The 22,716-nt window shown below is 36.2% G+C and overlaps 1 protein-coding gene across 2 annotated transcripts in view; it reads right to left on the reverse strand.

Annotated features, from left to right (window-relative positions):
* The window catches only part of LOC149535362 (phenylacetaldehyde reductase-like), a 202,693-nt gene extending 181,757 nt beyond the window's left edge, over nt 1-20,936 (reverse strand). The window contains exon 1 of one of the 2 annotated variants that reach the window (XM_089804096.1): nt 20,774-20,936. In XM_089804096.1, the coding sequence (XP_089660222.1) occupies nt 20,774-20,885 (112 nt within the window). In that variant the 5' untranslated portion in view covers nt 20,886-20,936. Of the gene's footprint in view, nt 1-19,052; nt 19,353-20,773 lie in introns of those variants that run through there. The other variant, XM_089804097.1, reaches the window with a different exon arrangement.
* Nucleotides 20,937-22,716: the final 1,780 nt, after the last annotated feature.

Genomic DNA, 22,716 nt, shown 5'->3' on the forward strand with positions numbered 1-22,716 from the left:
GAGAGCCCCAATCATGTGTTGCAACCTAACTTGAACGAAGAAGTCGAGGAAGAACAAACAAACATTTTGAAAGGTCTCATGGAAACTTCTCGAAATATTTTTACCTATTATGTCACCTTTAAGAATGACATGGTTATGCTCAAGAGAGAACAAGAGAAAGCAAAACTCCAAGCCCTTTTCAAAGACTTTGGAATGAACCCGGCTGATTTCGAAGAGAAAATTGAAGACATTCTGGAAAACTTGGATCTTGATGACTTGTGGAAGTTTCTAAGGCAAAGCGTCACCTTGCATGAATCGACGCTCATAGAATTTTGAAATTTTTTATATAATTATTGAAAATGACATATGAAATAGTTGGAAGCTAGTCACTTCCTCTTCAAGGACACCACAATCGTTTTTTGATAGAAATTAATAGTATTAGGTTTATGTCAAGATAGAGATATACATATAGATAGATATGACAGAAGCGAATATATTGTAAATCTGATATATATATACACACACGCAATGAATACCCTTTTCAAAACTTGGGATATCATGTGTTTTAGTTTTCTTCAGGCTTAGTCCTTTGTAGTAATTAAACTAAAGATTTAATTGCCATCTTAAAGACTTGTGCATGTTCTTCAATTATTGCATGTGTCTGAATATCAATAAAGAATAATGAAAACATGATCTTATTCTTACTATTCAATTGGTTTCCACGCGTCGAATTAAATTCAATTGAACTGGCCATATATTTTGGCAAAATTGGATGGTTGATGATCTATTTAGGATTCCAAACTGTCTTGTAAAAGGTACATGAATACCTAATGAGAGACAACACTGTAGCCCAATGGAAAAGGGACTGGTATTTAAATGATTAATTAAATTTTGATGAAATAGGATTTCAGTTCTTATTTTTTGGAGCAAGTTTTAATATCATAGGATTACTTTATGGGATGGACTTAATATGTCTTTCAGTCTAAAAGGTTGCATAATTAGAAGGTACACAGGTCTTAGTAGGACAGAACCTACAGAGCAAAGAATTTGACCCTTGAGGGTTAATCCTATTCGTTGGCCAAGATTGTATAATTGGGTTGTAGGCGTTTAAAATTGTCATTTTCCCAAGTTGCAATTTTGAGACTCAAGACTATCAAGGACAAAACCGTCACCCAACAGTATCTCACGGCAAACGTTCCTAAGTAGTTACGAGGAAACGTAAACAAGGCTAGATGAAAGAGGGACACAAAATCATGGTACTTTGCTTTAATTCATAGACAAGGTATCTTAGAATGGATTAAGGATGATAATGTACAACCCAGTCTTTCCATTAAAATTATAATTGAGGTTTTGGGTGCACCTAGGATTGCCTTCAGCATTGAAGAGACCAACATAGGAAACACGAACTTAGAAGTTTTGTGAGAGAGGTTGAGAACTTTCAACATGGGGTAAAATGGCATTATCCAGCGATAGTGTCTAGATGGTCTTTCATCCCTCAAGGTTCTTATGACTTCAGTTAGAGACAATGCAACCAAGTGGGAGAAGGTAATTGCTAGAACTGAATCTGAAATAGACTTGGCATACTAGAAGATTCAAAACACACCCATGCCTCCAATGAATGACCTCAATAGCATGGTGTCCAAGTTCATCGAAAGAGAAAAACAAAGGAAATATTATTTTAGATGATAATTTGATGTAGACCTATGTGGCATACTCTTCTCATTGGTTGATTGCCAAGGTGTCTAATTCTGATTGGCCCACATTAGTGGCACCCCCTCATTGGTTGCTACTTTTGTGCAATTTTGTTACTGGTCTATTTTTGGGATACCTAAATCTCATTGGTTAATAAAATGGTAATTGTTAACACAGAAGTCTGCACCCTTGCTTGAGGTATGACCCTCAAACGACCTCGTGTAACATGGAAACGACCTCCAAGAGTGGAAATTGCACTCTGAGGTCGAATCTTCAAAGAAGGTCGGCTTCCTCACAATCAGGATGCACCTAACTACTCCTGAGAGGAAAAGGAAGAAGGAGATGCAAGAAATCAAACTACCTAGTCTAATCTAAAGCGGGTGATGCACCTAGATTGAATGGTCACAACTCTGTCTATAACTGCACAAAACATCAATGAAAACCCAAAATATACTAGACTTAACTTCAATCTATCTCCCAAAGCAACATACAAGCCTAAAACTGATGAAACGTTGAAAGGAAGGATAATGTTCACTTATGCAACAATTGCCAATAGATTAAACACAATATGTGAACTTAAGAAAATAGAATGAAAACATTCTCGGCAAGGCATATACATGCACTAGACAGCAAAATGGTAAGAAAAGGTAAGGAAAGGAGATTTCATTAATGGAGAGCAAAAGTTGCAGAGCATAATGCTACTGCAAAATACAAATAGGGAAGTACCTCTAAAACATATTTACAACTACCTTTTACAGACTTCAAGCATAACTCTGATATTTCATTGAGTTCAAACTCTAACTAGGTAGAGTTGAGATTGTAGAGGAGCAATAACTATTGAGCAAAAGAAATCATGATCAAGTGCACGTCGCCATACAGGAAATCAAATCTTTTACGTGCAAATTTGGCTCTGAATGGACAAAAACGACGGCCATCATTATTCTGGCTGGGTAGATGGATAAGTAAAGAGCAAGAGAAAGAAAACTACATTTATCAGGCATGGTAACATCAACAAGTAGTTGCAGTTGATCAAAAGGATCGCTTTTCCATTAACGAGTTGCTTTCCTTTGTTCTCAACATGCCAAATCAGATATATCATCAAGTCAAATAGAGTCAACCATCTAACTTGCCACATGGACCAATGTCCTTTCAGCACTTCGCCACCTTGCCCAGTCTTCTATTTTTACGTTGACCTGTGCCTTTGCCAGTGTTTGTGGCTTCGCAGTCTGAATTTCTCTTTAACTGTTTGGCCTTGCAAAATCACCACTGCCCTTGTTTATGCTTGATTGTGGCATCACAGCTTGAAATCATGTTGGCTCCTTAACTGTTGCAACCTTGTGACATCATGAAATTGGCCCTTCACATCATCGCCACGATTTAGACCTAATAGTCTTCTAACCATGTGATGATGTGAAAGCAGTTATCTTACCTTTGTCGCCCTGTCGCAACTTAAATCTTGGCTAGCATGAAATGTTCGTGACCCTACGGTCACTAGAGCCTAACACTATGTGTTGCCTTTCGCACAGGTGCAGCCTAAAGCTTGACTGCATCAAAGATACCCGCGACCCTACGAAGACAAGTTTTTGACCGTGACCGCCCAGTCGGAACTATCATTTGCTATTTTCCACTAATCGTTGCGACCATGCGATATACAAAAATAATCATTTCGTCGGATCACAACACAATCCTTAACCATATCATAAACCACTGCAACACCGCGAAGACCACAACCTAACCATCGATTGCCCAATCGCAACCTAACTATTAACCTTGGTGTTTAACCTTGCAACTGTGTGATCCATAAGTTTTCGCAGCTTGGCAACTTAAAAAACGAAGCCATCTTGATGGAATGAAATCGATTGAAATGATCAACCTTCATCCGATGAGATATTCTTGACCCTTGCAATGATGCAAAAAGGAATTCGTCATGAACCTGGGCCACCATTACACACGATGTCATGTCATTATGTCGCCATAATTAAAGGTCCAGAAGCTCCCACTAGCGACATAACGACAGACGTAGATCTTCTTTACATCTAACGGCCAAGAAGATTGTGGGCCCTCTGAGGTCTTTTGTTAAGGCAGAACTTGACCTATGACCATGTGACCAAAGCTAATCGCTCCATCACAAGTATTAACTGGATGCTGGCTCTCTAAACCGTGAAGCTGCGTTGACTGCTGAGAAGACCGTGTCGCACATTCGCAGATTCCCTGACGATTAAGCCATAAATTGCAGCAACCAAGCGATGAAAGGCAGTCGCAGGGTCGCGACTTGAAATACTCATAAGGAAAATGCCATATAATAAGAATATAAAAGCAAAGGATAGAGTTTTTACATATCCCTATCATGCATGCATGGCAACTAATGAATGATTCCAAGGAGGTGGATCAAGGCTACCACCCTAGTTTTTCATGGAATTGATCAACGTTGGAAAAAATGAGGGGGTAAAAATGGTCAACATTTCTAGCGACTCAGAGGGTATGCTTGCCTACTAAGCATGGACCAGTGGCCTTAAGCATTCCATTGGGCTATGGAGTCAAAAAAAATGAAACCTACTCAGCAAACAACTAGAAACTACAACCTCTGCAACTACCAAAAAAAAATCAACACTTTGCTATCTCACAGAGAAATAGCTTGTGCCAGTGCACTTCTTGGAAAACTGAAAAAACACCTAACCTACTATATACAGAAATTTACACAGAGAATATCAAACAAACCCATTGACTGGCTTATTGAACTAGTTGCCCTTCCTCACAAGCTGATTTCCTCTCCCATGCGCATGAGCAGCTGAAAATGACAGCAAGTGTGACGAACACACTGCTACATGAAATGCCTCCTTCCCAATGTTGAAGACAATGAAACTCTCCAACATTGCGACACTATCGACCTGAGCAAAACATGCTTGCTCTTCTTTGTGAAACTCTCCCTCATACTCTAGAATGAGAATGACTTGGGGCAACTTGTTGTTTTGTTACAGAGCTAGATGCCTTATGGAACATCCTCTTGATAATTTCAGGTCTAAGCAATCAGTCCCGACCACTTGGTTGTGCTCTGCAACCTTTGCATCCTCTTGGCTAGCAGGGGCTAGCTCTAATGGTATGGATGGTAGTGTATGTTCTTCTTCATGTTGCAGCTGCAACATGTATTCCTCCTCAAGCCCACCTGAATCCGTGCAAATAAGAGGTTGCACCTCCTGCACTTGTGCAGGCTCTTGTGATGTTGAAGAAAGAATTAGATATGCCTCCTTTGATGTCTCTATTGTAGCAGACAACATACTCATCAGCTTCAGTTGTAGTTCTCTCTCACATTGTTCCTTTTGTGTGGCCAACTCCCTTGCAAGAACTGCTTCATGCTCTTGTTGTTGGGCCTCTAGCCTCTTTGCAATCTTTGTCTCAAACTGCACCTAAGGCGCTTCTAGTTGCTGCAACAAGGTTTCTCCCTCTGGAGTATGTATTGGCTCATGAGAAACAACTAGTACCTCTTGTACTTGGGGCATGAAAGGCAAGGCCTCTTCCTCTATCATATCATGAGAAGCCTCTTGCTACAACACTGGGTCTAGCTTTTCTTCCTTTTGCAACAGGTCCTCATGCTCCATCTTAGGCTCAAAAGCCAAATTTTGTTCCTCAAGAATAGGAGCAACCTTTTCTTCTTTTTCTTCCTCAACAAGAGAGGGCAGCTCCTCACATAAGAGCATTGGGTCCTCCTCCTCTTTAGCAAGTTGTAACTCCTCCCATGGCAGCCTTGTGGGCTTTGTTTCACTCTCCCAAAACTCCCTATTTGGACCATTAGGAGTCCATACAACCGGTCCACCCTTAAAGAGTGAAATGGTGATAGGTCCAAGAGGCTCATGACCCAGCCAGCTTTCTCGCACAGGGAGTGGAGGGGTTACGACAGCAGGCTCTTGTAATGGAGGGGGCTTCTTGAAGCTTGGGATGACATATTTTGGAGAAGGGGCTGCCTTTGCTTCCTTGGTCTGAAAATGAGTCAATTGTAGCCTCGCTTCCTCTTCTCTTGCTGCAGCAACTTGTTTTGCAAGATTCTCCTCAAAATGTCTCTGTCTCTCCCTCTCTTCTCTTTCTCATTTATGTCTCAGTTCATCCTCCTGTTGTAACTAAAGGAGAGATTCCCAAGCCTCTCTAAAAACAACTGTTGTCTTACATACCACCTAATAGGCATAAGGATCAGAAAACCATGTCTCCCTGTCTCTATGCATCGCACCAACCCAAGACTTCGTGAGGAGCATAACAAAGGCAAAGTTTCCACTATCTAAATGCTCATAAGGATTATGAACTTCTTCAAAAGTCCTTCCCAAGTTGGAATAACCAAAGAGCAAACCATCTATGTGGTCGGAGAGCTCTTCTAACTTGGTCGTGGGATCATTATAAGGTTTGATGGGAAACTAAGCAAGCCGATCATTTGATATTACACGGAAGACTGAAACTATGGAGGGATCAGCATATGGGCTTGAATTTTTCTCTCTTTGATGATCCGGGTAATCATGTTGGTCATAACTAGGCTGAACTGACATAGGGGTTGAGAGGGCTGAGGAATGACCACCTCATGATATGGGGGAAAATGGGAGGTATCTCTATGAAGGGGATTCATGATAAAGCATTTAGGAAAACAACTTCATAGAAATACTGACGAAACATAAAAATTGAAGATCATACCAGCACTTGGTCTATATGAAACTAGATAGATGCATAGAGTCACCATGGTATTAGATGAATGCCTCCAAAGGCTGATTTCATTGAGAATAACACCCAAATTCTCAATGCATAAGACTTCAAAATGGCTTCCAACGGACTTGAGTAGTTGAAAATGTATGTCCCACTAAACGTGCCAAAAATTGTTGACACGAAAGTCTGCACTCTTGCTTGAAGTATGACCCTCAAGCGACCTCGTGTAACATGGAAACGACCTCCAAGTGTGGGACTTGCACTCTAAGGTTGAATCTCTGAAGAAGGCCAGCTTCCTTACAATTAGGATGCATCTCCTTCTCCCTTTTCCTTCAAAGAGTAGTTAGGTGCATCCTGATTGTAAGGAAGTCGGCCTTCTCCGAAGATTCGACCTCAGAGTGCAAGTCCCACACTTGGAGGTCATTTCAATGTTACACGAGGTCGCTTGAGGGTCATACCTCAAGCAAAGGTGTAGACTTTTGTGTCAACAATAACCCTAATTAGGGCATGTAGGATTCAATCTAGGCCTTTTATTCTAATTTAATCTTGGTCGTCCATTGTATTTAGCTCCCTATATAAGGCTTGCTCTTCTCATTTGCAAGGGTTATGTGGAGAGCTAAAATAATGCCAAATTTGCTCTACTCATCATTGTTGTGTTTTGTATAGTGATAGATGTGATCAAGTTTGAGTTATTGCATGGTTACCTTCATCATCATTTAGAATACATTTTCATTTCAAAGTTTCTTTCCTTTTCAAGTTGTTGAGATAAAGTAGAATAGAATTTGCTTCATGTAGTTTAGTTGAACAAAAGTAGTTATGATGTCCACTTGCATGACTTGAACAAATCCGGGCCACAAGCCTCTTGTTGATTGTAAGTGTGCCTTCTGTGGTTAATCGACGAATGCTAGCACATAATTTCAAATGGTCTTGAAACTTTAGTTTGCATCTATTTGATAGGATTGAAGAGGAAGTATTGATTTGAATATCTTCAAGTATACCTTATAAGCTTGCACTAGGTGAGCAAAGTTGTTGATAAAGTTGCATCTAGTAGAGTCCAAGCCAATCACATCTCTTTGCATTCAAGAACAGTAATAGAAGTAGAAGTCAAGTTTAAGTTGAGAAGTCAAGAGTTTGAAAATCAAAAAGCAATATTTTCATTGCTCATTGTGAAGCCAAATCTTTAGAAGTGCATTGTCAAATCTCGAGAAATAGCATAAGTCGCCAAGTGATTAACAGCAAATCACATTATTTCATAAAGCTAATATACACAATAAAAGGAACCTTGAAGTCATTTCATGATCTTACTTTGCAAGCTTAGCATGAGAGATGACTTTATTCAAGGCAGAACTAAGTGTTTGATGTTTTAGTTTGAAAAATCGAATATTTGATTTTGCTTGTAGTAAAATAAAACTCACATCAACAAGTCCTAAAATCAAAGATGCAAGCATTCAAGATGAGAGCAGAATGACGCTATGACCAGTTGCCAAAAGTAACATTTACTATAAGTCAACCAAAACTCTCAGCTGATCAATCAGTCTCTACACTAACACATACAAAAAAAGTAACTAAGAATAGTAAGTCTCAAACAAGTCTTTCAAAAAGTCCAGACATTAGTCATTCAACATATAATTTTTATCGGATGTGATTTGTTTCAGTCAACCAATTCCCATGGAGCCATGTAATGTCCCCACTTTTATGCCTCCCTTAGTGTCAATGCCATCTACTAGGATTGACCTATTAGCGGGGTCCTATAGGCGAATGAGACAGACAGTGATCCCTTTTAAGGGGGTGTGACAACTTACTGGGCCTTGGAGAGCCAATTTGACCAGTCTTGAGTAGTCTATTAGATTTTAATAGGAATTCCTAATTTCTAGGGATGAATTGGGAGTTAGCAAGGACACACCAGGAGGCCTTTAGGATCAATCGGGACTCTTCCAACACAGATCCTATTTTTTAGGAGAATCTCTAAATGTTAGGACAGAACTGCCAATTAGCTTGCCATGGTCAAACAGCATCAGTGGACAAGGATTTTCAAATAGAATTCAAATCGGGGTCCAAACGAGCAAGCCACAAATATATTGGAAAAAAATTTAATTGTTCCATAAGTTGGTCTTAATTAAAATAACAATAAAGTGGTTTCTATAATCAATTATGAAATAATAAAGTTTTATAGTATTTAGACCAAGTCCCCACACATTAAAATATGTCCTGCAGGTGTGAAAAGGATTTTCTAGTTACAAAGATCAGCCCATTTCCGTAAGCATACATCAATTTATGTGAAGTCTCTCAGAAAGAGTAGAGATCCAGGAAGTTTACATATCAAGGTCCAGATCGGTATTTGTCATACCACTTCACACACAATATATTAGATCCAGTTTGGACGTATATTAAGTAAATTGCAGATCAGAGTTAATACTCAGGCATTTGTGCAGAGAAAAATAATTTTTCAGGCCTCTACAGCCCCACAGAAATCACCAGGCATATTAACATTGAAAGCACCAGTCGTATATCTATTAGAATAATCTTTAATGCTCACTATTGTAGCTTATTGTAAATATTAGAATGTTTCTAATATTTAGGTGTAGTCTAAAATAGAATGTTTCTATTCTATTCTAATCTCCTTTTGTATATATTGATCGTTTTGATCTATGTAACAGGATCTATGCAGAAGTTTTCATATGACCGATCTTGGATTGCTTCATTATTGTTTAGGTATTGAGGTTTGGCAGACTGACAACAATATTTTTTTGTCTCGGTCCAAGTATGCCAGAAATTTGCTTGACAGGTTTCGAATGCAGGATTGCAAACCTGCCTCCACTCCTATGGAGACTGGTCTAAAATTGTCCGCACAATCTGATTCTCGTCCTATAGATGAAACACTCTTTAGGCAACTAGTAGGTAGTCTCATCTACCTTACTACTACTAGACCTGATCTCAGTTTTGCAGTCAACTACATCTCATGGTTCATGACGAACCCCAAGACTAATCATTGGATTGTAGTGAAACGTGTGTTACGCTATGTACATGGTACTTCAGATTATGGTCTTCTTTACACAAGGAGTACTACTCCTCAGCTCAATGGATTCACCGATTCCGATTGGGCCAGCTCAGTTGATGACAGGAAATCTACTTCTGGTTATGTGTTCAGTATCGGATCTACAGCAGTTACCTGGACCAGTAAGAAGCAACAGGCACATACACTCTCCTCTACAAAAGCATAATATAGAGGAGCTGTCAAGGCAGCTTGTGAAGCCGTTTGGCTCCGTCAGATGCTTGCAAATATGCATATTTCTCAAGCAGGTCCAACTTCTTTCTTTTCAGATAATCAGGCAGTACTCAAACTTGCCAAAAACCCAGTGTATCATGAACGAACCAAGCACATAGAGCTTCATTACCATTATATCCGACAGTTAGTAGAAGATGGATCTATTCAATTACTTTATGTCCCTACCTCAGAGCAACCAGCAGATATTTTTCCAAAACCCCTTAGTCTTGACAAGTTTGTTAAATTCAGGGGATCTATTGGTGTAGTAAATAGATTGTGCATTATGGGGGGGTATTAGAATAATCTTTAATGCTCACTATTGTAGCTTATTGTAAATATTAGAATGTTTCTAATATTTAGGTGTAGTCTAGAATAGAATGTTTCTATTCTATTCTAATCTCCTTTTGTATATATTGATCGTTTTGATCTCTGTTTAATCAATCAAGTACTCAGCCATTTACATTTGTAACAATATCAGAAGACTTCAGCAATTTGGTCTCAGACCTGGATGTCAACAGTTTATAGCAGGCTATAATAGGCATGTTCAGATATATTTACATCACCAGACCAGCTTGTGGTGAGTGAAATTGAGAAAGAGGTGCTGAACCCAATTTTTGTGAGCATCATATATCTAGTACGATTACAACATAGTTTGGAAGTAATAAAAGTAGATTGACTTTTCTGCTGGGCGTGGTCTTCTACAGGGCTGAACAGACCACCAAGGTTAGAACAACACTTTTTGTGGCCAGTCCGAGGAGTTTAAATTTTAGAGTGCAAACAGCGAGAAGTCAATTGTGCATAAGTAACTGGACAGTCATTTACCCCAGTGGCCCACCTACAGTAAGTACCTAGCAAGTTACAGCCTGATCACATGTTTATCAACAGTGAAATTTGACCAAGTTGCAGAGAAACACAAAAGCGTCTCATCTAGTTTGCAGCAGCCAGGAGATATCTTAGATATCTGCTATCTTTGCATGTGGTCATCAAATACTTGTACCAATATGTATTTGAGTGGAAAGCACAAGTAAAAGAAATCAAATTTGATTAATTGTGGTTATTCTTGTAATTTATTAGTCTTCCTTGTCAGAATTATTTTTATGCATTGCAAGCATCATTAACAAAAATCCAAAAAAATCATAAAACCTACAAAACAAACAAAAGAAATCAGAAAAGGCAAGCAACAAACCAAAAAATCAGACCTTGCAAATACAAACCAGAATTTCTGCAAAAAACAAATCAGAATTGGCAAAACCATCTATTGAGGGGTGGTCATTACTCATTACAATCCTTGATTTCTTGACTTTTCTTAGTATTCTCCATGAAATAACCAAAAGGCATAACCTGAACTTTTTCCATTTGATTCACCACTCTTAAATTTGCAAGTGCAAACACTTTTTTGCTTGAAATCAACTCTGCCAAGCAACCACAACTTTCATGCAGCAGTAAAGTTATTTCATTTGAGCAATGTTTTGCCGAATTAGAGACTACTTTACTCCTCACCCAAGCTCACATTGATATGCTGTTTATATATAGCTCCCTCTCATGTTCCCAAGTTAGCATACAACCATAGATTTTTGTCACAACTCTCGTTTTCATATTTATTATTAAAATATTATTTATTATTATTTAATTAAACCTTTATTAAATAAATATCATTAATATTATTTTACTATGAAACACTTTATGAAAATTTTTAATCCTAATGGATAATCATGTTGTAGAGTTTATTGCCAGATTTAAATGATTGCAGAATTTTTGTTGCAGGTACAAACAATAACACCAATGTTTTGAATCGCTTCCAAAATCTGCAAACGTTAGTGTAGTAATTACAGAAATGAAGTATATCAAACTCAGAATTATCTTCAATCCTTTTGGAGGGCTTGCATTAATAGATTTCGATGCCAAGATTACATCGGGCAGATTGGATAAATACCAACGGAAGGGGTGTGGAGATGAATGGCCATGTCTCCAATTGGAGACATAGACATTCATTCTCACACCCGTTCATCTAACTAATACTCATGATTAGTTACTGTCATAAACACAATGATTAAATGTATAACCAATCATTACATCTGCAGCCCAATATAAAGGATAGATCGATCATGATCTAGATTTTAGACATCAAAGGAACCAAAAATAATCTCGATCATGCCTTAATGATTTCGGAACATATATATATCTCATCGGTTGCAGGCTAAGTAAGGTGCAACAGCATGTACATATGCATATACACATAACAGCATGTGCATCATGCTATTGCGCGTATATACATACGTATGTGCTTATCACAGTAATGTCATACCGAAGCTACATGCATTAACACTCCCTCTTAGCTAGGGAAGACAAAGTGCATATATATATATATATATATATAATTTCTTTATATATAAAGTAATATCCTCAAGATATATATAAGAAAATCAAGTCTCATGATATTCTTTCTAGTTATGGTGTGTACATAGATATCAAGTCACATGATATCCACCATAAAAGATCATGGTACATCCATAAATATTAAGTCACATAATATTCACCATGAATTTGAACATATTGATCTTCAACAGATATCAAGTCACATTATATCCATCAACATGCTCTTTTAACTATCATGTTTTTAACTTGAATATCAAGTCACATGATATTCATCATGATAGTAATCTAATAATAATAAAGTCATCACCTTATATTATCAGAATCAATATTTCATTATAAAAGATTATCACCTTAAATAATGAACATAGGGTAGGCCCATGAGTCATAGAGTCACACATATGACAAAAGAGTTTACACTTTAAACATCTTTATTTAAATAATACAAATTTACAAAGTTGAGACTCAATCTCATAAACTTACATTTCAATCAAGCCAAGTTTATTTCTGAAATGATCAACTTTCACTTTAGGGAGAGCCTTGGTGAGAATGTCAGTTGTTTGATCACCTGTATTAATATTTTCTAATTGAATAACTCTTCTTTCCATCATGTCTCTTACGTAGTGGTAAGGAATTTCTATATGCTTAGATCTATCATGAAATACCAGATTCACAGATAACTTGATGCAACTTTGGTTATCACAGTGAATAGTGGTAGGTTTCATAGGTTCACCAAACAAGTTAGAAAGCAACTTCCGAAGCCACACTGCTTCTCTAGCTCCCAAGCTGCTGCAATATACTCTGACTCAGTAAAACTTTGAGCAACAAAAGCTTGCTTTCTACAGATCCAAGAAATCATGGCTGATCCTAAACTGAAGCAGCATCCTAATGTGCTTTTCCGGTCTTTTACACTTCCGGCCCAATCGGAATCAATATATCCATGTAACTACAAGCTAGTATTCTCATATTTAAGTTCATACCCAATGGTACCTTGAAGATACCTCAATATATGCATCAAAGCAACAAGATGAATCTCACGGGGTTCACACATGAACTGACTTAATGCATTCACTGCATAGTAGATATCAAGTCGAGTACTTACAAGATACATCAAGGAGCCAATTATCTGTTTGTATAAAGTGGGATCAACTAATCTGGATTCAGCACTTGCTTCCTCTAGCTTGTGAAGGTTGGTTTCCATAGGTGTCGACATAGGTCGACAGTCCCACATTCCAAATCTTTTCAAAATATCAAATAGTATACTTCTTTTGATGTAGAAAGATATTACCAAACTTCTGACATACTTCCAAACCAAGAAAGTAATGAAGAATTCCTAAATCCTTCATTTCGAATTTAGAAGCCAAATCTTTCTTACACTAATTAATGAGATGTTCTTCCCCTGTAATCAGAAGATTGTCAACATAAAAAATTAGAATTAGCATATCACCTTTAGTTACCTTGAAGTAGAGATTTGGATCAGCCACATTCTTGGTGAATTCAAGACTTAAAGTATTTGTCAATCCTTTCATACCAGGCTTGGGGAGCCTATTTAAGTCCATATAGAGCCCTCTTCAATTTACAAACATGAGAAGCAGCATCATGAGTTACAAATCCTTCTGGTTGTTCCAAGTATACTTCTTCCTCTATTTTTCCATTAAGAAAAGCAATTTTTACATCCATTTGATGGATTTTCCAACCTTTGGCTGATGCGATGGCTATTACAGCTCTAATAGAAGTGTACCTGGCAACTGGTGCAAAGGTTTCTTCAAAGTCAATTCCTTCTTTTTGAGAAAAACCTCTAGCCACAAAACGAGCTTTATGTTTTTCAATGCTGTCATCTATAGCATACTTAACTTTGAAGAGCCATTTTGAAGACACAACAGATTTTTCCTTAGGTCTCACAACTATGTCCCAAACATCATTTTTTAGTATACATGAGTATTTCTTCCACCATGGTGTCTCTCCAAGCTTGATGTTTAAGTGTTGCAAAAGTACTAGAAGGTTCGTGATTCAAGCTCTCACACAAGAAAGCATTATATGTCAATTTTCTAGGTCTCTTGCTTTCTCAAAAGGTTCTTGAAGGGGCTGCGAATCCATCTCCTTCCTGTATTATTTTTCTTGCCCAAAGTGGCCTTTTAGAGTGATCAAGACTCTCTTCTTGAGTCTCTGGAAGGATTTCAGTTTCAGTTGAAGTCTCTTCAAGGAACTCCCTCTAAATCTCAGGAACAAGAGTCTCTTCTAGAGATACATCAAATGTATCTAGTTCATTGGAGGTTTTGGCTCTTCTGAAAGCAATGTCTTCCTCAAAGACGACATCTCTGCTTAGTTCTATTTGTTTTTGTCGAGGTATGTAGACTCTGTATCCTTTTACTGTTTCACCGAAACCAATAAGAATACCCTTTCTTCCAGAAGGTTCTAACTTAGTCCTCTTTTCCTTAGGTACATGAACATATACAGGACATCCTTAGGTGACTGATGACAAATTTCTTTCTAGAAAATGCTTCTTCAAGAGTCTTATTGTCCAAATGTGAGTGAGAACATCTATTCTAAATATAGACTATAATGTTAGATGCTTCAGCCCAGAAGGCCATACTCAAATTTTGATCAAAAATCGTAGCCCAAGCAACTTCTACAATAGTTTTGTTCTTCCTTTCAACAACCCCATTTTGTTGAGGATTGTAAGAGACTGTGAACTCCCTCTTAATCCCAGTGAGTTTGCAAAACTCTTTAAATATTTCAGATGTATACTCCTCATTATTTGTTCCTAGAACTTTAATGTTCTTACCAGAGGAGTTCTCAATGATAGTTTTGAATTCTTCAAACTTAGAGAGAATCTCTTCAGATTCTTTGCATTTAAGGAAGTATATCCATGTCTTCCTTGAAAAATCATCAACAAATATCAAATAGTACAAGAATCCTCCTATAGAAGGTATAGACATGGGCCCACATAGATCAGAATGTACTAGTTCCAACACTTCTTTAGTTTTGCTCAAACTATGAGGAAATGGCTTTTTAGTGTTTTTCCCTAAGGCACAACCTTTACATGATTCATTGTGAATATGGTTTAACTTGGGCATTCCGGTTACTACCTTCTCCATTGATGTTAGAGCACAAAAGTTGATATGACCTAGTCTTCTATGCCATATTTCATTTGAATCTGAGGTCTCGTGTACAAGTGCAAGGTTTGTCTTAACTCATAGCTCGTATAAAAGTCCTTGTCTTACTCCTATTGTTAGAGCCCTTTTAATGCTTGAATTTTTAGGCCATGCTAGTACTTTCCCTCCCGTGAATGTGATTCTAAAACCATCATCTTCAAGTGCAGATATAGAGATTAAATTCCTCTTAATACCTGGTACATAAAGAACTCCAGAAAGTTAAATAGAATTTCCAGATTTCAATTTTATGGTGCAGATCCCAATTCCTTTTATGGAGTGTGCAGAATCATCACCAGTTGTAACTTCATCTGTTTCTATTTGCATACTTTCTAGGTTATTCTGATATCTAGTGATGTGTCTAGAAGACCCACTATCAACTATCCATGTATTCCTTTTGCTTGATATATAGCTGGATAATGCTGAATAGAAGGCATATTTCTCATATTCATTGCCTTCATTTGACTTCTCAGATTTTGCGAAAGATGCTTGAGGCTTAGATCTATCGGGACAATTTATTGCATAATGTCCATATAAATCACATCTGAAGCATTGGATTTTGGGCAAATCTTTCTTCTATTTGGATTGTCCTTTGAAAATTTCTTTTCCTTTTGTTGTTTTTCTTCTTTCCTTTCTTATGAGCATTTGTATTAAGAACTTGAACATCTTCATCTAGGGTTTTGTGTTTTCCCTTAATCATTAATCTCAATTCTTCTTGAAGACAATCTGCTCTTAAACGATCTAGTTTAAGAATTTTACACCTAGCACTTATACCTTGTACAAAGGATTCCCAAGAGTTTGGAAGTCCTCCTAATGCTATAAGGATAATTCTTGATTTTCAATTCAATAACCAAGTGCAGATAATTGATCTCTCAAATCTATGATTCTCATAAAGAAAGCATTTATAGTTTCTCCTTTATTCATGCTTGCATTATTCATCTGCCTTTTAAGAGCAAGTTTTCTGCCTGTATTATTGATTATAAATGCATTTTCAAGAGCACGAAGCATACGATATGTTGTGGTATGTTTTGCCACAATAGGTACTATGTGGTCTCGAGCAGCATCCACAATTATCTTCATAGCCTTTTCATTTTTCTTGATCCATTCTGATTTCCCAGGATCATCTTTAGGTTCCTCTTTGTCCTCTCTTACAAATGATTCCAATTTGTTTTCTTTTAACATCATTAATCAAAGTTTCCAGGATTCAAAGTTATCAGCACTTCCAAGGTGATGTTCGAATCTCATTGTTTTTGTCATCTTTGTCGAGAGAGGGAGGACTATTATTTGAAATAAAATCTGATCCTTATAAACTTAGTGTCATCTTTCCTTAGCCAAGCTCTAATACCATGTAAAGTTTATTACTAATTTAAATGATTGCAGATTTTTTGCTGCAGGTACAAACAATAACACAAATGTTTTGAATCGCTTCCAAAATCTACAAACGTTAGAGCAGTAATAACAGAAATGAAGTATATCAAACTCAAAATTATCTTTGATCCTTTTCGAGTGCTTGCATTAATGGATTTCAATGCCATAATTACATCAGGCAAATTGGATAAATACATACGGAAGGGGTGTGAGGATGAATGGCCATGTCTCCAATTGGAGACATGGACATTCATTCTCACACCCATTCATTTAACTAATACTCATGATTAGTTAGTGTCATAAACACAGTGATTAAATGTATAACCAATCATTACATCTGTGGCCCAATATAAAGGATAGATCGATCATGATCTAAACATCAAAGGAACCAAAAATAATCTCGATCATGCCTTAATGATCTCGGAACATATATATATATATATATATATGTCTCATCGGTTGCAGACTGTGGAAGGTACAACAGCATGTCCGTATGCATATATGCATAACAGCGTGTGTATCATGTTGTTGTGCGTATATACATACGTATGTGCTTATCATAGTAATGTCAAGCGGAAGCTAAATGCATTAAAACATGTAAAGCCACCTTTTCCCTTCTTCTAGCTGATTTTACCAGCCAATGCAACTTAAAATAAATTTGATTTACCTTCCCCAGCTTCAGTATCTTCCAACAGTTGAGGATTAACTGCCATTGATTTGGAGTCTATATAATTCATCTTGGGGGGACAGAGAAGAAACATGGGTGGCAGAGAGGAAGTTCGTTGGTGAGTCTTGCCAAAGGGTTTATAGCATATACCAGGTTAAAAACAAAAACCCAAGGCTTGGCCATGTGAGTTCTTCTTGAAAATAGTAAAGAAGACTCTAAGCGCACATCAAGTAGTTCTATGACAATTCCTACATACTTATGATGTTCTTTGTGTTTGTATTTCCAAATCATCACTGTTTAAAACCTCCATCTACAATAAGAAATGCTTACATTCACGGTTACCTGTAAGATAATTTCAAATGGGGTCTGTGTTGTCTTGCATTTCATTGTTGATATCTAATTTTACTTGGAATCAAAATCTTTAGAGACTTTGAAAGTTGATTTTTCATAGTGCATTTCATCCCATCATTTATTGTGCCTCAATATCCTTGTATTGCAATCTGTATATGCTTATGTGTGGGTCATAAACCTGCATGTGCTCACCTTTTGATTCAATGCTTACGATGGACCTTAGTCTGCAAAATAACTTTTCTAGGCCAGTAAATGATGAGTATTCTTCCAGCTATCTACATGGTTCTATTTTGACCTAAAGATACCATGATCTGCATGTGATTTAACTTGTCATTTCTGCCTATAGAATGTTCTGTAACTTGGATTAATTGTTTTTTAAAAATGAGTAATTTATTTTTATTAAGTATTTTATAAAAAGTTTAAGTGAAATAATATTTAAAAAGTGATTTTATTATTTAAATTTCTATAGAGCTTTAGAAAAGGTTGTGAAGTCTTATTTGATTCACCCTTGGTTGTTCATTCTTTTGGAAGTTAATTGTTCAGCTGTTCCTATTAGGATGAAAATCCTAAGAACTTCTTTGATTTTGTAAGCAAAAGTATACCCAAACAATCTTTGGTGAATTCACATGATCACTTAGATTTGTGATCATAGAGATTTTTCAAAAGATACGCAAGCAAATAATTAATCAATTCACAAAAAATTTAAGCAATCAATTTTAAATATTTCTTGTATTGCAAAGAATGACTAATAAGAGTTCAACAAGCACCAAACTATGTCATTCCCTTTTCTAAAAATGCAACCATATGCTGCCATAACATAATGTGGCATGATTCCTAGGTAATATCGAGGATAGTCAAACTCATTATCTCTATAAAGGATAAAATGGAACAAACTTGGCCTTCAAATCTGGAAATTTCAAAGGGACACCCAATATCAGCTATTTGCATGGGAGTTATTCATGTCAAATTCCTCCATCCTTAACCGCCATACCCTTTTTGTGTTAAATGGAATCCATAGAACATGCCTCTTATTTTTCCTCTCATGCCCGCAACATTTGGCATTCCCTTTTTTCATCTCTTCCTGCCCTCTTCCAACACATTTGGACATGGAGAGCTGCTCTGCTTGGTATTTCCCCTCTGAATAATATCCCCACGCAATCTAGCAGAGAAATCATCAGCAAGCTTATTTGGAGGTTTCTTTGTTCTGCAGTCTTCACTGGCACCTTCTTGCCCATTCAAACTGGAGTTCAAATGATCTGCTGGAACCTTCCCCTTCAGATTTCAAGTTTAATAAAAAACCTTCACGATAAATTACATTTCAATAATGAATTTAAAGATACTATTCATCATATCCAGTAACAGCTCCAGGTAGTTAAAGGGAAGATTGCCTCTTAGCTTCTTTTAAATTATTATGTTCATTTCTGTTGGACTGCTTAAAATGGATTTTACAGGCTTCGTTGCTAACCAAGCTAGTCCAAAGAGGATTGGGTTAAATATTAATTGTGAGAAGGTTGGTCGTAATTACCACTGGTTGCTGTGATATGAGTTTCTGGATTCGTCGCTACTGCTAGAATATTGATGAAGCTGTTGCTGTAGAACTACCTTGCTAAATGTTATAAAATTAACTGCTGGGTTTGCTACTGCTGCAAACTAAGGTCAACTGTCTTATTTGTCTACCGCTTTGCAGTGAGCAAGTCTGTCATAGTGGGTTTATACTCCACTTTTCTCCTTTGCTCTTCTGATGTAATCGTGGCATCAATGACCTGTTATTGCTGCTAGAGTTATTCGTGTAGACGTTGCTGGTTTTCAACTGTTATTTGTTATTTTTATGAACTCTGTAATATCTTTTTCCTTATTATATAAAGTATTTTGGAGAGTCCTACTATAGATAGGAATCTATTGAATCCAGCCGTCACCTTTGACATTTAATATTTGAAAAGTATTTCGGAGAGTCCTACTGTAGATAGACATCTATTAAACCCAGCCGCCAACTTTGACATTTAGTAATCCGGAAAAGTGACAGGAAAAGTGACGCCAAAATCAGAAAGGTGATTTTGTGAAGACTCCTATAGTAAAAAGGACACTCCAATTCAACCATTCAGCTTTACTTTGGTGTTGAAGACTTCAAAAAAGTATTGCAAACTTTTAGGACAGCGAGTTTGAATATGAAAAGAACTCCGCATTTAGCCACTAATCTCATGGAAGGTTGGGGAAGAGTTGAAAAGGGGATCAAACTCTACATTTGAAAGGTCCTCAGATGGTAACGAAGCTCTTGGGGTTTTCATTTTATCTGGCCTTCAAATTAAAAAATTATTATCTGCTGTTCACAAAAATCAACCAGTTCAAGCAGGTCATTAGATCAACTAGTGTCCGAGTCTGATGGTAGAATATATGTTTTTGGGCGCCACTAATTATACTCTCCAATTTGCTCATAAGGTAATAAGCTAATGTATTCTGGTGATGAATAGTCAATTGTCCTTGCATTCTATAAGTAAGAATTCCTTGCAGAAGTACCGATGAATACGATTCAGCTGGTGTCATTTTTTGCCATACTTAAATTATCTGTATATGTAGTTTATACAATGAAACAGCAGTCATTGAATTCAAAATCGGGGATCTAAAAAGTCATTATAACAGCAATTGTTTGATGTATAGTCTGCAAGTAAAATTCCCAAAAATTGCCAAAATACGAAATACTGTTGCTAGGGGGTTTTACAAATGGATGCATGTACGGAGCAGAATATGCCAGTACAGCCAAAAAAAGCATCACTGGGTGTATTTATAAATATAAAAAATAAAAATCATAAAATCATAAATATTTGCCGACTCCAAACAGAAATTCGATTCAGAAAATGATATGTTCAAAAACATTACAAAATGCAGTATATTAACTCAATAAAATTTCATGATAGATATTCATTGTTCAATACTACAATCACTAACCAGTGTCACATTTAATGCAATCCCCTGGCACGGCTCCTTTCTTGGCAATATGAGGTTAAATTAAAAGTCTTAATACCTGTTCATTCAGTATTACTCGTGATGTATGAGGACGACAAAACATCTATTATCAAAAACCACTAATAAACCCATCAATCATATCTGTTATTGATACCCTGCAAATTCCTTTGACACAAGCTATAACAAAAACAAATCATACTGCAGAAAAGCAGATTGAAGAATTACGTTTAAATTAAACTGAATCGGAATACTTCTAATAACAAAAATGCTGGAAAATACACAGACCCAAATCACGAACTGTAGCTCGAACAACATAACCTCTTTGGAGGAGAAGCTTGACGAGCCATGAGGCAATAAAGCCTGATGCCCCTGTCACACAAACGAGCTTTCCTGTCATTCTTATTTTGGCCCAGCTCAAGATCACTTCGAAGTTTCAATTTTTCTTTGTGGTGAAAATTGGGTGCAATAGTGGTTATTTATACAGCCAATTTGGGAGATGCCTCGATAATTACTTCCTTTGAGCTTTAAATGTATCTTCCATCATAAAATGACCTTCAAAACGTAAGCAAATGCGTAAGCGTGGATAATTCAGTCGTTACTTTTTTAAGCTTTAAATGTAGCTTCCATCATAAAATGGCCTTCAAAACGTAAGCAAATGCGTAACCGTGGATAATTCAGTCCTTGTGAAAGATAACTACCCATCTTTTTATAGACTCCAATATTTGTATTCATCTTCAAATAAAATTTGTATTAGCTAAGTATTGTCGAAAGGCTTTTGGTCTATTAGTGAAGTTGAATGGCTGATAAAGAATCTACAAGTTAACATCATAAGTTGAGGTTATTATGGAAAGTCTTTTCAAAAATATGCACTTCAAATATCTCATAATTAGAAATAAGATTGAAGAATGAGTAATTGTATAGATGTCAATATGTAAATATGAAATACAATGTAATTGTTCCGTTTGCAATCCTTATTAAGGGACTATATTATAAGAGATCTTGTCATCATGGGTCATAAAATGTATAAAGCCACCTTTAAAAATATGACTAGTCAATATTGCATGAACGAGTTGTAAATATAAATTTAAAATATAAAATATAAAATATTTAGCTTAAGTCTTTTATGGATAAAAAATTGTTAAATAATAAATTACAAAATATTTTCAACAAAATTAGAACTAGATGTCTCCATTTTAAACATGTATTAAAATTATAGTGGAATAGAGTAGTTGAGTGTTTGGTCAAATGGACTTCATATAATATAGATGGTTGGGATATTGGAGAGAGGGATGGTTTGCCCCATGATTATCAGTTCTTAGTGAAGTTAATGCTATAGAACAAGAATATGTACAAATAATTGTTCACCCCTTTTCTAAAAAAATATAAATTTAGATTGATTAATTTTTTGTATTTTTAGTGAGATGATTTAAAAATACTATTGAAAGTAGATTTTGAATTATAATATTAACTTTGAAAAAATAAATTTGTGGGATATATGTTAGAACAATGTAATAACTTAATTATTTAGTCGTCTTGACTTGATTATAAGTTACCTTTACTTCTCTCTTAAGATATCACTTTATGCATTAGGGGCATTTAATAATTATATTAATTATTAAATAATTATTTTATAAGGTTTATTATTTTAGGTTACAAGATCTTCTATATTAGGATTGATCATCCTATATTTTATTAATTTGTTTGATCTGATTATATAATCTTTCATATTTTCAAAGTTCAAACCCTTGCTTTGTTATTCTATTCTTCCCAATAACAAGCTATCTTTGCATGTAAATGATCTCGGCTTCATGAAGTTGGATTGACAATGTTTACATGGTATTAGAGTCTTAACCCAGCTTGTTCTAGTTTTTAAGATTTTGGGTAAGGGTATTTTGCTTGGACGAATCATAGTTTGTTCATTTATTTTTTATGAAATAGGGGGTGACTTTTTTTGGTGCACTTGAGCTCAAACAAACCTCGTCATTGGGTTTGCACTGCCTGAAAACCCTAATTTCCATATAAAATTTGTCTAGTTTGGACAAATTTGACCTTTAAGGCAAAAAAAAGTTTGAGTTGATTGTATTACAATAAAAATAAAAAAATTGTATAGCATTTTTTTTAAATAAGCACATGTCATTTTATTTTTATGGAAAAAAGAAAATAGTACATGTTTTTCTTAAAAGGAGGGGGTTGATTTATTTATTTATTTTTAAATATTGTTTGCTAGG

This window comes from Cupressus sempervirens, chromosome 10 (genome assembly GCF_028749045.1).
Source record: "Cupressus sempervirens isolate cs-2001-9-10 chromosome 10, ASM2874904v1, whole genome shotgun sequence".
NCBI classification, from domain to species: Eukaryota; Viridiplantae; Streptophyta; class Pinopsida; order Cupressales; family Cupressaceae; genus Cupressus; species Cupressus sempervirens.